This window comes from Daktulosphaira vitifoliae, unplaced genomic scaffold (genome assembly GCF_025091365.1).
Source record: "Daktulosphaira vitifoliae isolate Bord-2020 unplaced genomic scaffold, ASM2509136v1 Scaffold_4, whole genome shotgun sequence".
Classification (NCBI taxonomy): domain Eukaryota; kingdom Metazoa; phylum Arthropoda; class Insecta; order Hemiptera; family Phylloxeridae; genus Daktulosphaira; species Daktulosphaira vitifoliae.
Window position 1 is genome coordinate 10,900,353 of NW_026099575.1, and position 13,235 is coordinate 10,913,587.

Consider the following 13,235-nt stretch of genomic DNA (forward strand, 5'->3'; position numbering starts at 1 on the left):
ATAAAATAAAATAATTCAAAGTAATATCCATGAATGTTAATTTAAATTTCAAAATTATTTAATTTTCAAAATATACCTTTTTTACTTGACTATCTACACTGTAACTAACGTAATCGTTAGTTGGTAGAATCAAGTACCATATTCTAAATGATATCCAAAATTTCCTTTAAATTTGTTCTTTAAAAAAGTTTTACGAGTTTATTTTATATTTTAAAGTTTATAAATTAAGCAACCCTTACAAATCTTAGGGGTTGAAATAAATGCAGCGGTGAAATGGCTGGACAAATTGTAAGTACAGTATACCATTAATTTTTGTTCGTTATATATTTTAAACTTATGATTGAATTTTACAATAAAGATGCTTTGTCATTGAATATAATTATATAAACTTATACATTTTTAATACAATAATTTTATATATTTTAAAATTGTTGTAAATTCTGAAATTATTAACGCTATTAATCCTATACCTAAAATTTAAGTTATTTTATTTAGAAATAAGGTTTAGAATGATTATTAGCTAGATTTAAAAATTACAGATTATTTTGTTTATCATTATTAGTTTTAAAATATATTAGAATTTATATAGAATATTAATTTTATTTTATTTTTTATTCTTGTTCATATTTTGTATAACAATTTAAAAAAAACCATGAATTTAATTATTCATAGATGAACATGTAATTATCTTAATTATAATATTTGACTGCAATAATACGTTGACCGAAACTCTTAAGATACTAAATTTTTTTATTATTTCAACCTAATATGACAGTCTAATTTGGTACCATTCAAAATATTACTGCTACATCTGTAATATCATAATTTAATTTTTTTTTTATATTATTGTTATATCAGTAGTGTCAGTCAATATGTTCGATGAACTTCATAATTGTTTTATGTACTTTGATTTCATTTTAAACAGGTATTACGTATAGAATCTCCAGATGGAACAAAAAGGGTTCAGATATCACCAACACAATCAAGTTATGATTTATTTGAAAAAGTAAATATGTTGTTTTATTGTAACTCATATGTTTAAATCTAACCAGTATTTATATTATTGTTTAAAGGTTCATGATGTATTTTCACTTACTAATTATAATTTTACATTGTATAATGATCGTTCCCGTAAAAATGAAATTAAGTCATCTAGAAGTGTTCATTTAAAAAGTTTAAATTTAAGTCATGGCGACAAAGTATATTTAACACCATTAGATTCTGAAAATATATGGGCAATTCCTGGTCCTTCAAAAATAAATGCCAGTAATGGTAGCCAATCATCTTCAGCTGTATCAACTCCTGGATCTAGTACATCTCTACAATTTAATGAAAAAAAAATATCATCATCAATCAATCAAATAGAAGAAGATGAAGTTGATAAACAGTTATGGAAATTAGATGGAAAAATCAAACGCCTAAAAGATAAAAAATAGTGAGATAAATTTTTATTTTTAAAAATTTTAATTAATTAAATATAAACTTATATTTGTATAGTTGCCGTCATGGAGATAATGGATGTTGTGTTCATTGTTCACCATTAGAACCATTTGATGAAGAATATCTTAAAACACAGAATATGAAGCATTTATCTTTTCACTCTTATTTAAGAAAAATGACAGCAGGCGTAGCCAAGTATTATATTTTTAGTATTGAATATTAGGGATGTTCCATGTACCATCAATAAATACCCAGAATAACTAAGTACCCAGTAAAAGCTAGGTACCCAAATTTTCAGCATTAATGAAAGAAAAGTCAAAATATTTAACTTTTAATATTCCATCCTTATTAAAATTAAAACCAAAGAATGATGGTTGAAACTTAAATATTTGTAGATATGATAATATTTTGAAAGCACTGGGCTAAGCCTATAAACTATGATTAAAAATATTTTTTAATAATTTTTTAAGGTGAGGGCAGAAAAAATGCAGAGTACCAATTAAAAAAATGCTTACAAACTAAGTACCGGTTAAAAGCAAAGTCCTAAATATAAAGCACATCTCTAATTAATATATAATTTTATATTACTTATTTTAATTTAAATTAAATACGTTTTAGAGGTAAATTTTTATTACTAGAAAATATTAGCTGTCGTATTAAAGAAGGCTGTGTTGGACATTTACCATGGCCTAAAGGAATATGTTCAAAATGTCAGCCATCAGCTATTACATTAAACAGACAAGTAAATTATACTATTATTCTGATGTAATTAACTTTTTATAATAACTGTTTTTAATACAGAGTTATAGACATGTAGATAATATAATGTTTGAAAACTCTGAGATAGTAGAACGGTTTTTGAATTACTGGAGAATAACGGGACATCAGCGTGTTGGATTTTTGTATGGTCGTCATGAAATACATCCAGATATACCTTTAGGTATAAGAGCTGTAGTTGCTGCAATTTATGAACCTCCTCAAGTAATGATATGTTATATTAATTGTTTATTAATTTTGACAAATAATTCATGTGCTTACAATTATCGTAAAACTGCAAAAGCTTGTTATATGAATGGATATTTTTTATTACTAAGTGTATGTAATAATGATAAATTACTGATTCTCTAAAATTGAATATCAATTCATGTATTGTTGATTTTGTATGTAAATATTTCAATATTAAATATATTACATTAATATACATTTATTTTATACTTATATTGTAATATGAAAACAAATTATTTTAATAATTTGACATCTATACTCATTAATAGTATTAGAAAAAATCTAGTTATTCACAAATTCAATTTAGGGGTAGTTTAAATTAGATTGAAAATCTTCTGTGTTTACTATTTTATTGATTTTAAGTATAATTATCCATTTGTTTTTCTATGTAATGAATTGCATACAAATAGGCATAAAGTATAATTTGTAGATACATTAAAAAACTGAATCACATTTCCCAATGTTGTAATATATAATTTATTAAATATAGCTCATAAAAACAAATTATATTACATTTTGTAATATATTATTATATAATAATATATTATGAGATATGAAAACTATTTTTGTATTTCAGGAAAGTTCAAGAGATCATATCAAACTATTATTGCCTGATGATAGACAAGAATTAGTTGATGAAATGGCACGTTGTTTGGGATTAACTTGTGTCGGGTGGATATTTACAGATCTCTTAACTGAAAATATGCAGAAAGGAACGGTAAAAATTTTTTATTATTAATTAATTAAATTTTTTTTTTTTTAACTTAGATGTATTGTATATTTAGGTAAAATATGTCAGAAATATTAAAAGTCATTTTCTATCTGCTCAAGAATGTATTATGGCTGGTTATTTTCAAAATCTACATCCAAATCCTTGTCGTTATGCTTCCAATGGTTATTTTGGCTCAAAATTTGTTACTGTTTGTGTTACAGGTTTGCAAAAAAAAAAATTCTGTAATATTCTGTTTTAATATTTAATTGTATAATTGGAAACTAAGGTAGATTGGATCTCAACAAAGGTGCTTAATGAAAATTAGAATTATTATAAACTGCTTTAACTTATAGGGGATGAAAAATGTCAAGTACATATGGAAGGGTATAGTGTTTCAAACCAATGTATGGCATTAGTAAAAGACAATTGTCTAGTGCCTACAAAAGATGTTCCAGAGTTAGGATTTGTTCGTGAATCCTCCGACAAACAATATGTTCCTGATGTCTACTATAAGGTAAGTAAATTACATTGATAACATAAATGAAATCACATTGAACAGTGATAATTATTGTAAATAAAAGAAATATCTACATTTCCTAGCCAATTTATTTATATAGTGTATCTTATACATATCAAAAGTGCTGTCACTCTAAATTTGTTAATTTTGAGTAACTACTATAGGCACAAAAATGTTTATATAAAAAAATGTAGATGGAAGAAAATTAATTTAGTACATCCAAAAACTGTACTCTAGTTGTGGTCTATAATAACTATAAGGATTAGGTATTATTATGAGAATGCATTTTAAAAAATATATCAGGAGTCTTAGTAAATAAAGTTTCATTTAGATTGAAAATATTGTTTTTATACAATACATAATTTTTATTTAACGAAAGCTTATCTAAAATGTAGAAGTCATTGTTATAAATACTTACCTTATTGGATTTATGCAGTACTAAAATATTTTAAGCATTTACTATTTTACATTGATTTTATTTAAGATTTTTTTATTGAAAATTTCCTATGAATAAATAATTATTATGATATGTAGTAAGTAATTAAAAATAGTTTTAACTAATAAATATACAATATTTCATATAGAAACTGCAAAACAAAATATGTAAATATATATTTTCGTTTATTTTTAATTTACAATTTCGTCACATTAAAGAAAAATTAAATAGCTTTTTCCATTATGAATAATTCAAAAACAGAAAAAAAATTTAACAATCTTATAATTTTTCATTTCTTTTTTTTACATTAACATTAATAAAAATTCATGAGACCATTAAACTTAACTTATAAAAATAATCATCTTTTGACAATGAAAATTTTTTTACATGTTCATATTTTTAAACTCGCCATTGATATTTAAAAATTAAATAACCGTTATCTAAAGCAATTAAGTGTCATAATTGTGATGATACATTATTTATAAATTACAATAAATAGAATTACCGATGGGATTTACATACCATTCTTATTATCTCTTTTTAATTATAACAATAATATATAATAGGTATAAGTCAATCTTGACAAATTAATATATAAAAAATGGTTTTAAATGCTATAAATATTACCAGTGAAATAACAACATAACGAAAACATTAATGACCAAAAAATACTATTGTCTTGCATAAATATATTATTGATATATATGTACTTACATTAATCATGTCTAAGTAAAATTTAAATTTAAAGTACTGCGTGTTATTTTTTAATTAATGATATTTTTGGAACTTATTTTTATTTTTTTATTATGAAACACTTTAATTACCAAAATGAAATAGAAAATCAAAATATTCATACAAATGTTTAACTATGGAGTTCTACCAAAATATAACATGCACTCAGTACTATAAACTACTTGACTGATTAGTTTATGATTATTTATATAATAGTAAAAAAAGGGCAATCATACTTTACCACAACTAGATATGACAAATGTCTTGGACGGTTTTCCAGTTTGATCACCAAATGAAGCCATTTTTTCTACAAGATCAATGCCTTCAACTACATGACCAAATATGGCAGTAAAACCTCTCATTTCTTGTAAAATAATTCGAAATTGTGATCCAACCATTCCCATATTGTCATGTCGTTTTTGAGTACGTCGCATTCCTACTGCTCCTCTTACAGCAGGAAATTTGGTGTCATCGGGCATGAAATAATTTTCTTCATATATAGATTTTCCACCTCTACCATTATTTAATTCAAAGTCTCCAGTTATCACAGATTCTCCTTCCCAGCATTGAAATATAGAGCAACCTTTATAGGAAAAACCATTTGCATCGCCTACTGTCAACACTTCAAAATTTTTTGACATTTTTGGTGCTATATCTGGTCGAGTTTCAATAACTAGTCGACCAAAGACACTTCCATTTACTTCAACATTAAAATAAAACATTGGGAATGTATTAAGACTTCGAAGTAAAGGGACATTATTTATAATTGCTTGTGGAGGACTATTTTGAGATGTTATTAATACAGGCTCACTAGATGTAGTTGATGAGAGCATTGATGTATATTGATTTGAAGAATTTCCAGGAGAATGTCTTGTATAATCTTGACCATTTAATATTTGTGATACATGTTTAGGAACTAAATAACGAGTAAATAATTGCGCCATACAGTAGTTGGCTAAAAAAAAAATATGAGCATTGTGATTTCCAGACTCCATTGATTTGTATGATTCAAAAGGTATACTTGGAATTGATGACAAGGATTGTTTTATCATATTGAAATCCAATAAAGTTGATGAAGATATTATATCCTCAAGTTGACCGTGTGCCATCTGTTCAGAATATTTATTTTGAACTTGCTGTTTAACTTGTTCTAGTCTGTTTAAATATAATTGTAAATCATATAAATCGTCAGTACGTAGATTTGAGGGTTTAATACTGTTAAGAGCTTCATTAGTTTGAAGTAAATCATTAGTATTCTGTGTCCATCCCGTGTTCAATTCCAGTTCAATTTGAGTCTTCAACGTATTACAAGCATCCAGAACTCTTAAAAGAAATTGCCGTTTGTGCCCAAATAAATTTTGTATTTCACTCATCAATTTAGCTATAGCAATGGTTTCAACTTGAACCTATTACATAATATAATTAAAAAAATTATCTAGAAAAAAATTATAATGTTATTTACCTCGCTAATAAGATGATCACGTGCATCATTACTAGATTTTATCGAATGACCAATGTGTTCTGATAGTGTTCCGCAAGCTCGGCATAATAATTGTTGACAATCATAACACCAAAATGAAAATGGCATTCCATGAGTATGACAATTTTCTCCCTAAGATGTATTTATAACACTATCAAAACTCAAGTTGTATTTTTTAATTTTAATAACAATTTCAAACCTTTCGTTCTTTATCTGAGACTTTATTTATTTTTACATGTGCAAGATGTCTAATTAAACTTAGAATAGAATTCTGTGTTCTTAGTGTTTCAGGAGATTGCTCATCTAATTCAGTTCGTTTCCAGCAATTAATACAATATACTTCTAAACCCTTAAGCATTGTAGTCTTTATACATCGTAAACAGAAACAATGTTTACAACTCAGTTCTTTTGGCACTAATTCATTATCATTAAATTTTTGCTTACAACAACCACACATAATCAATTCTTCAAACTCGAAATCTTTTTTGGTATCCATCATCTAGAGTAGAAAAATATAATTTTTAGGTTAATAATCACTGAATATTTTCGTATACATTTTATAACAAAACATGGTGATTTCATTCATGCTTAACATGTAGATAATTAAATTGTTGTTATGTTTATTTTGCTCTAATATGAAGTTTTAGTTAATACCTGAATGTGAATATTAATCGAAACTCCATTAAAACAAATAACACTTTAATATTCTTTGTCCAATATCAGCATAAAGCATTGCTAATACGCGTCTTTGAAATATTATTAAATGTATACAGTGAAATTTAAAATGAATTCACTTCAAAAATAAATACTATTTAGACGTTTGGAAATCTCGTATCAATTATCGGCTGGAGAAATACAATTCAATGATGTATTATAAAAATATGTTCCCCAATATGTGCACTATATCTATAAAAACGTTATTACGATCTTCGTATAAGGACTTACAGTTCAATGTTAACAGAGAATAGGGCAGCAAGGTTTATTTGATCGGACGTTAGTCTTACAGCCTATCGTATCTCATACATGTGTGTAACGGGGCGATCGAGTGATAAGTATCCGTAGAAAGCGCGCGTACGAAAACCTGGTACCGACAACAATAATAACAAACGCAACACAGTTATCAATGGCGACGTCCGGTGTGGCGGGCAACCGGCAGCATGAGGAGACGATCCACTCGATAACACGAAGTCAACAAAATAATATAATGGAAAAAATGTTTAATCACTAGTCGTAAAAAACTGATTCGAACGGCAACACATCCGTTGCGGTTGTCGTACTGGAATAAATAAATAGATAATTTATTGAAAAATATATTTTTGAACTGTTAGTTGTCCCACTCGAATGTGGTTTTGGAATCGCAGCGTGCACTCATTTTTAGCTAAGCACACGACAACACTTGCGAAGATGACGTTCGGAAAACGACGTTAGGATAATTAAAACACCGACTGCTGCAACACAACGAACTGCTGGTGGGACGTCGACCACCGTGTTGCATGGCGATCGTATGATCAAGAACCGAGAGAATTGCTGCGCCACTACTGAAAGCAAACCGCTGATAAAATAGTAGTTATCGTGTTCACCCGGTGGTAGTAGTGCCACTGCTACTACTGCCACCGATAACTGTTCTGAGCGCGGGATTTTCGGAAGTACGCAGTTCCTCGCGGTAGCGGATCGCTTCTCACGTTGTTGTTGTTTTGACCCGTCCCCTGCACTCCACCGTTATGTCAGTGCATGACACCCGTACGGTCAGCCGTAACAAAACTTATGTTGCACCGTCCTCCTCTTCCGTTATCTCTTCGCTACGTTATAAAATCTCAATAATTTTGCGTCTGCGGTGTTTTCGCTAGTCGTGATGGTTCGATGATAATAATTAATTAACCGTGATTTGCGCTCTTTATTTGTTTACTAACATAAACACCTGTAACTAGTGTTAGTCACGTACACCACGCACACACTGCTGTTGGTAGATACAAAAGTACTTACATAAAATAAACAATAAAACATTTTGATGAGCTGTTAACGATGACAAATAATAGCTCATTAAATATCAACTGTATTATCAAAGCATAAAAAACATTAGCACATTCAATATATTTTTCGACTATTGACTGGTGGTTTTTAAATTTTTTTTTTTGTTAAAATCTTTTAGAATTAAGCCAAAGCATTGTTAAGTCATACAATCAAAGTGAATAAGCAAATGTTAAATGATTTAAATGATAATTAAAACACAATTACTGATCGCAAGATTTTATTTCTTTAATGTGTATTACGTCGGTCAAAAATCGAAAAAATTTTATTGAGCTATTTTTTTAATTTACAACATTCAAGCTAAAATTTTGTTTCCTATTTGAACTACTGTCAAAATATTTTTAAACTATAAAATTAATTTGCCTATTTTAAAAATAGTTAAATTTATAAAACGATGTTGTCCATCAAAAATGATGTCCAATAAATATTGGATATCATGAATTATTTATTCGGAAATTCCTATAAATATATTTAATTACTATGCTCCCTTAGTCGTAACATATAATATTTATGTAAATGCTTGTACAATGTATGCCAATCGCATAAGGACATTTATAATTCAATTTTAATCTTGATTTCTAATATTAATTAAGGTCTGTACTAGTAACTTGTAGTTGCTATAAAAATACAGTAACTCGTATCTTTGTGACCTCATGGTGTATTCGAATTTAAAACTTCAAATTTTAACATCAATATTTTTATCTTCATTTATTAGAGACATAATTGTCGTCTATTGTGCACAGCTGTTATCGTATGGCTTCAAAATAAACCTTATGAATCAAGTTTTCTTCGGTGCACTATAATTATTGTCGCGCTACTTTGGCTACACGTTTACAGCTGATGTTTGCAATTCACGGTCAAAATATTTACAGTACTGCCACCTCTAAACCTTCACTTCATAGATGCTTACCTACTCACTCAATTTTCTCTTGTTGAATAGTCATAAATACGCTCGTCTAAGTTATCTTTTTGATGTAACATGATATTCATTAACCGCGTTCATTAATTTCGTAAGATTAAAAAATGAAATATGATTTTTAATTAATCAAACACAGTACACTGTTAATAAAAATACAATACTATACAATGTACAGAGCATCAAATCAATAAGAATAATAACAGATATCAAAAAATAAAAATAATTTCAGTTTAAATAAATTAAACAGTGATGAGTTCAGCTAATTACACATAAATTGTCGAAAATTGAAAGACAAAAAAATTTTTAACATAACTATTTTCGTGTTCAGTATTCTAGTCATGTGTAAGAAATGCCATGGTACTCAATTTATTAAGTAAAAATATTCTTTCAAAATTAGCATTATATGATATCTATGAAGAAATTTATTATAATTTTATATATATACGAAGAATAAATGCACCAATTAGGTAATACGCGGACACGACAGTGCAGCATCATTCGGTTCAAAAAATTCCTGTAGAGATACTCAAATTTTCAATTATATACATTTAATTACTTTTATAACCAAAGAAAAATATTTCTACTATAGTATTTTTATACACTAGAGATATATTTTCATAAATTGTTCAAATTAACTTATGGTAGTTTATTACTGTAGTACAAATTTACTGATTTCAAAACCATCTATCTAGATAAAAAAAAAACACACCATACAGTTTTTGTAAATTTTATATATAAATGTGTTAACTTCTTTTTCCTTGATTTTTTTAAGAGTATTTATAAAAAAACGGAATGCCATCTTTTAGTTCTATGATTTAGTATATAGTGATGACTATATAACTATAAAAACCTTTATTAAAATAAAACATATTTTGCCATTCTCAGATGTAAAAAGTCCTTCCTAGAATTCATATAACCACACATATGTTGATATTTCTTATTGTAACTGAATACGTTTTTATTTATTTATTATCAACCTAAACACTAAACGAACTGCTGAGTTCAGAAAGGTGATATATCACAAAAAGTAAACTTTACAGGAGACAAAAAAATATTTCTAATGAACTCATGAATATCTTACATTCTAGAAAATTCATAAAAGTTATCTCATACCTTTCTACAAAAAATATTATGTTTAGTTCAAATTTACTGTTATTGTAAAACCACAGACGCCATTTTAGTTACATAGACATGTCTCTTTTTTGCACTCAATTCAATTTTTTTGAAATTACTCATTTTTCATTGGAAAATATTTATTTCAATATCAGTTTAAAAATAACAATAAAATCTGTGTTGAGTAAAACAAAATAAAAATCAAAATTTTTAACTTTATAAGTTAAGAATTATTTAATTAAAATCATTAAAAAAACAAGAGAAAAAGTAAAACAGTTATTTCTAGATCGTAAGTTAAAAATTATCCATAATCAAAATTAAATGAGTGCTGAACTCATTTTTCATTATTGAAAAATATTAATTTTTTTTTTTAATGTGAATTATTTAATTTTTTGTTATAAAGTGTAAATATCTTTTAATTCTTCATCATCGTAAAACCATTCAATTAATAAAGCTACCACTTAAAACTTGCCTATAATTAAGTTTTTGTAGTGATAGAGTCATAGTTAAAGAAGTTACGCTGCCGTCTGAAATGAAACATATTTATTATATAAAAATTATTTGTCATATTTATAAGTGTATCAGAGATTAAGTTATAAAATGGAACATCACAAAATATTAGGTTATCTTTACATTTTGTTCAAAGTTTTTGTTATTAACATGATACATATACTAAAATGTAAAATATGTATGATTTAATGTACTTAAAAAAGACAAATGGGCTTAAAAAATCCACTAAAACAGCCATATTTTACATTAAAAATGATAAAATATGATCTTATAAAAAAAAAAAAGATAAAGATTTGCATCGAAGCGGTTTTTACGATAGTGATTTTAATCATGTCATATCATTATACTTGATTCAACTATGCTACGTCACTATTGTGCTGGATTTTTTTTACTTCAAACTGCCATTACTTTTTGTAAAATGTATGGATCAATACAATTTGTTTTATGATAAATACTATTTATATACTTCTTTCATTAGACATACTTTTTTTTTTTTAAATAAAACCATTTCCCTTTAAATATTTATATATTATAAATATATTTATTCATATTTTACACTTATAAATCATAAAACTTGTAATCGGGATATAAATAAGGAAATAGGAGATCATATAGCTTTTGGAATAATCTATTTTTTTTTTAAATTAAACACTGTAGATTTGCATCGAAGCGTTTCTTATGATAGTGATTATAATCACTGTTAGATATCATTATACTTAACCCAACTATATACGTCACTACTGTGCCGCGATCTCAGTGCGTAGGGTTTTATATTTTGAATTTACTCAAATTTTAGTTTGTTTTGTTTTATTAATGTACCTTATACTTGTGTGTCAATATTTTCTTTGTTATGAGATATTTATGAATACTAAAAATGTTATTTATTTTCAAAATTAATATTAATAGTACTAGATAATCCCTAATTCAAAATGTTTAAGTATTTATTATTAGCAGCTATGCGATTGGTTAATAGTCTTTTTTTTAATTTATCATAAAGAATAAATCATTAAGTTCATATATATATATATATATATATATATATATATAAGGTTAGGTTGGGTTAATTTTTTTCTAAGAAGTGACAAAAAATACGCAAATGCATGAAAATTTAATTTCTGGTCATAAAATTGTTGTTGATGTTATATTTTATTTTGACATATTTATTTTGTTTTCTAGGAAAAGGATTCTTATGGTAATGAAGTATCTAAATTAGCCCGCCCACTACCCGTAGAATACTTGCTATTAGATGTACCAGTTTCCACACCGCTAACACCTTTAAATACATTCTTATCACTTACGGACATGTCCAAATTCCCAGTTGAGAATCGATTAATTGATGGGCATATTCAGGATTTCGATTCTTTGTCTAGATATTTAAGACAGTTTTCTCCTATGCAGTTCCAAGAATCCGTTTCAGATTTCCATCTGCTTCTGTATATTGCTACTATGGAAATGTTACCAATGAAAGTAAGGAAACGAATATATAATATTTTATGCTATGTTAAACTTTACTATAAAATAATATTATTGTAATTTTTTCCATACTTATATCGTATAAATATATTTTGTATATTAACTTTATTGAAACTTGAATATTTTTTCAGGATTCTATGGCACCTCTTCTAGAAGCATTAAGAACAAATGATGTGCAAACTATAAAGGAATGGTCCAAGTCAGATCTTTGGGCCACTCTAGAACAGCTGATTAGCAACACCGCTGATGCTGCTGTGTCGGGTCATATTGGAAACGGTTTTGCATCAGCTTTAACAGAATCTTGGACTTGTGCTCATTGTACTTTCCTCAATAATTCAGATAGGCAATCTTGCGATATATGCCGTCTTCCCAGAGATACCAATTAGCAAAAATATGAGTATCTCATTTATAATAAAAGAAATAATAAATGTATTTATATATTTTTTGTAAGCATTGTTTATAATTTAAAAAAAAACATACTATTGTCATAATGTAATTAGCTATTGTTTTGTTGTTTTATATAGAATATATAAAAAAATACAATTAATGATTGGTTAATTCCTCTCTCCAATATCCCAGCTTATAAAAGTAAAATACTTTCGTTTTCTATAATTTTTTATTCGTTAAATAATAAAAAGCAATAATTCACTTAAAATTATAGTTGATTATCATAGGCACAACTAAAATAATATTTTTGGGAGTGCTAAAAAATTTCTTCTCCTACTCTAGAAAAGATATTTTTGTATACGCTGTGTATTCCAACTTGAGATTTACTTAAAATATATTATTTTTAATGTGTGAATGGAGAGCTGTGATATATTGACAGAATGGCCGAAATTGTATTGGTTTTTGATTACCATAAAAAAAAAA

The 13,235-nt window shown here is 26.7% G+C and overlaps 2 protein-coding genes across 3 annotated transcripts; one reads left to right on the forward strand and one right to left on the reverse strand.

The window, feature by feature from the left end:
• Nucleotides 1-122: 122 nt before the first annotated feature.
• LOC126906239 (nuclear protein localization protein 4 homolog) lies at nucleotides 123-12,912 on the forward strand. The gene is made up of 11 exons (XM_050686647.1): nucleotides 123-288; nucleotides 926-1,006; nucleotides 1,074-1,435; nucleotides 1,498-1,635; nucleotides 2,059-2,182; nucleotides 2,242-2,421; nucleotides 3,023-3,163; nucleotides 3,231-3,378; nucleotides 3,511-3,671; nucleotides 12,069-12,359; nucleotides 12,497-12,912. The coding sequence occupies exons 1-11, from the start codon at nucleotides 274-276 to the stop codon at nucleotides 12,749-12,751; spliced, it is 1,896 nt and encodes a 631-aa protein (XP_050542604.1). The 5' UTR covers nucleotides 123-273; the 3' UTR covers nucleotides 12,752-12,912.
• LOC126906240 (uncharacterized) lies at nucleotides 4,323-8,156 on the reverse strand. Of its 2 annotated transcripts, none has more exons than XM_050686649.1 (4): nucleotides 6,977-7,261; nucleotides 6,522-6,821; nucleotides 6,305-6,454; nucleotides 4,323-6,248 (listed from the first exon to the last, which is right to left on the reverse strand). In XM_050686649.1, exons 2-4 carry the CDS (start codon nucleotides 6,819-6,821, stop codon nucleotides 5,073-5,075), a joined length of 1,626 nt encoding a protein of 541 aa, XP_050542606.1. In that variant the 5' UTR covers nucleotides 6,977-7,261; the 3' UTR covers nucleotides 4,323-5,072. The 2 variants fall into 2 exon arrangements, with proteins under 2 accessions (XP_050542606.1, XP_050542605.1); XM_050686648.1 differs by lacking the exon at nucleotides 6,977-7,261 and adding an exon at nucleotides 7,268-8,156 and having other exon boundaries at nucleotides 4,325-6,248.
• Nucleotides 12,913-13,235: the final 323 nt, after the last annotated feature.

Bases quoted from the DNA above. Each gene is read 5' to 3' on its own strand.
- LOC126906239 (XM_050686647.1), top strand. The intron at 1,007-1,073 runs GTAAATATGTTG...TATTGTTTAAAG, and splicing joins GTTATGATTTATTTGAAAAA to GTTCATGATGTATTTTCACT. The intron at 3,672-12,068 runs GTAAGTAAATTA...TTTGTTTTCTAG, and splicing joins TTCCTGATGTCTACTATAAG to GAAAAGGATTCTTATGGTAA.
- LOC126906240 (XM_050686649.1), bottom strand. From the start codon at position 6,821: ATGATGGATACCAAAAAAGATTTCGAGTTTGAAGAATTGATTATGTGT. The intron at 6,455-6,521 runs GTTTGAAATTGT...AATACATCTTAG, and splicing joins TCTCAGATAAAGAACGAAAG to GGAGAAAATTGTCATACTCA. The intron at 6,249-6,304 runs GTAAATAACATT...ATTATGTAATAG, and splicing joins GTGATCATCTTATTAGCGAG to GTTCAAGTTGAAACCATTGC.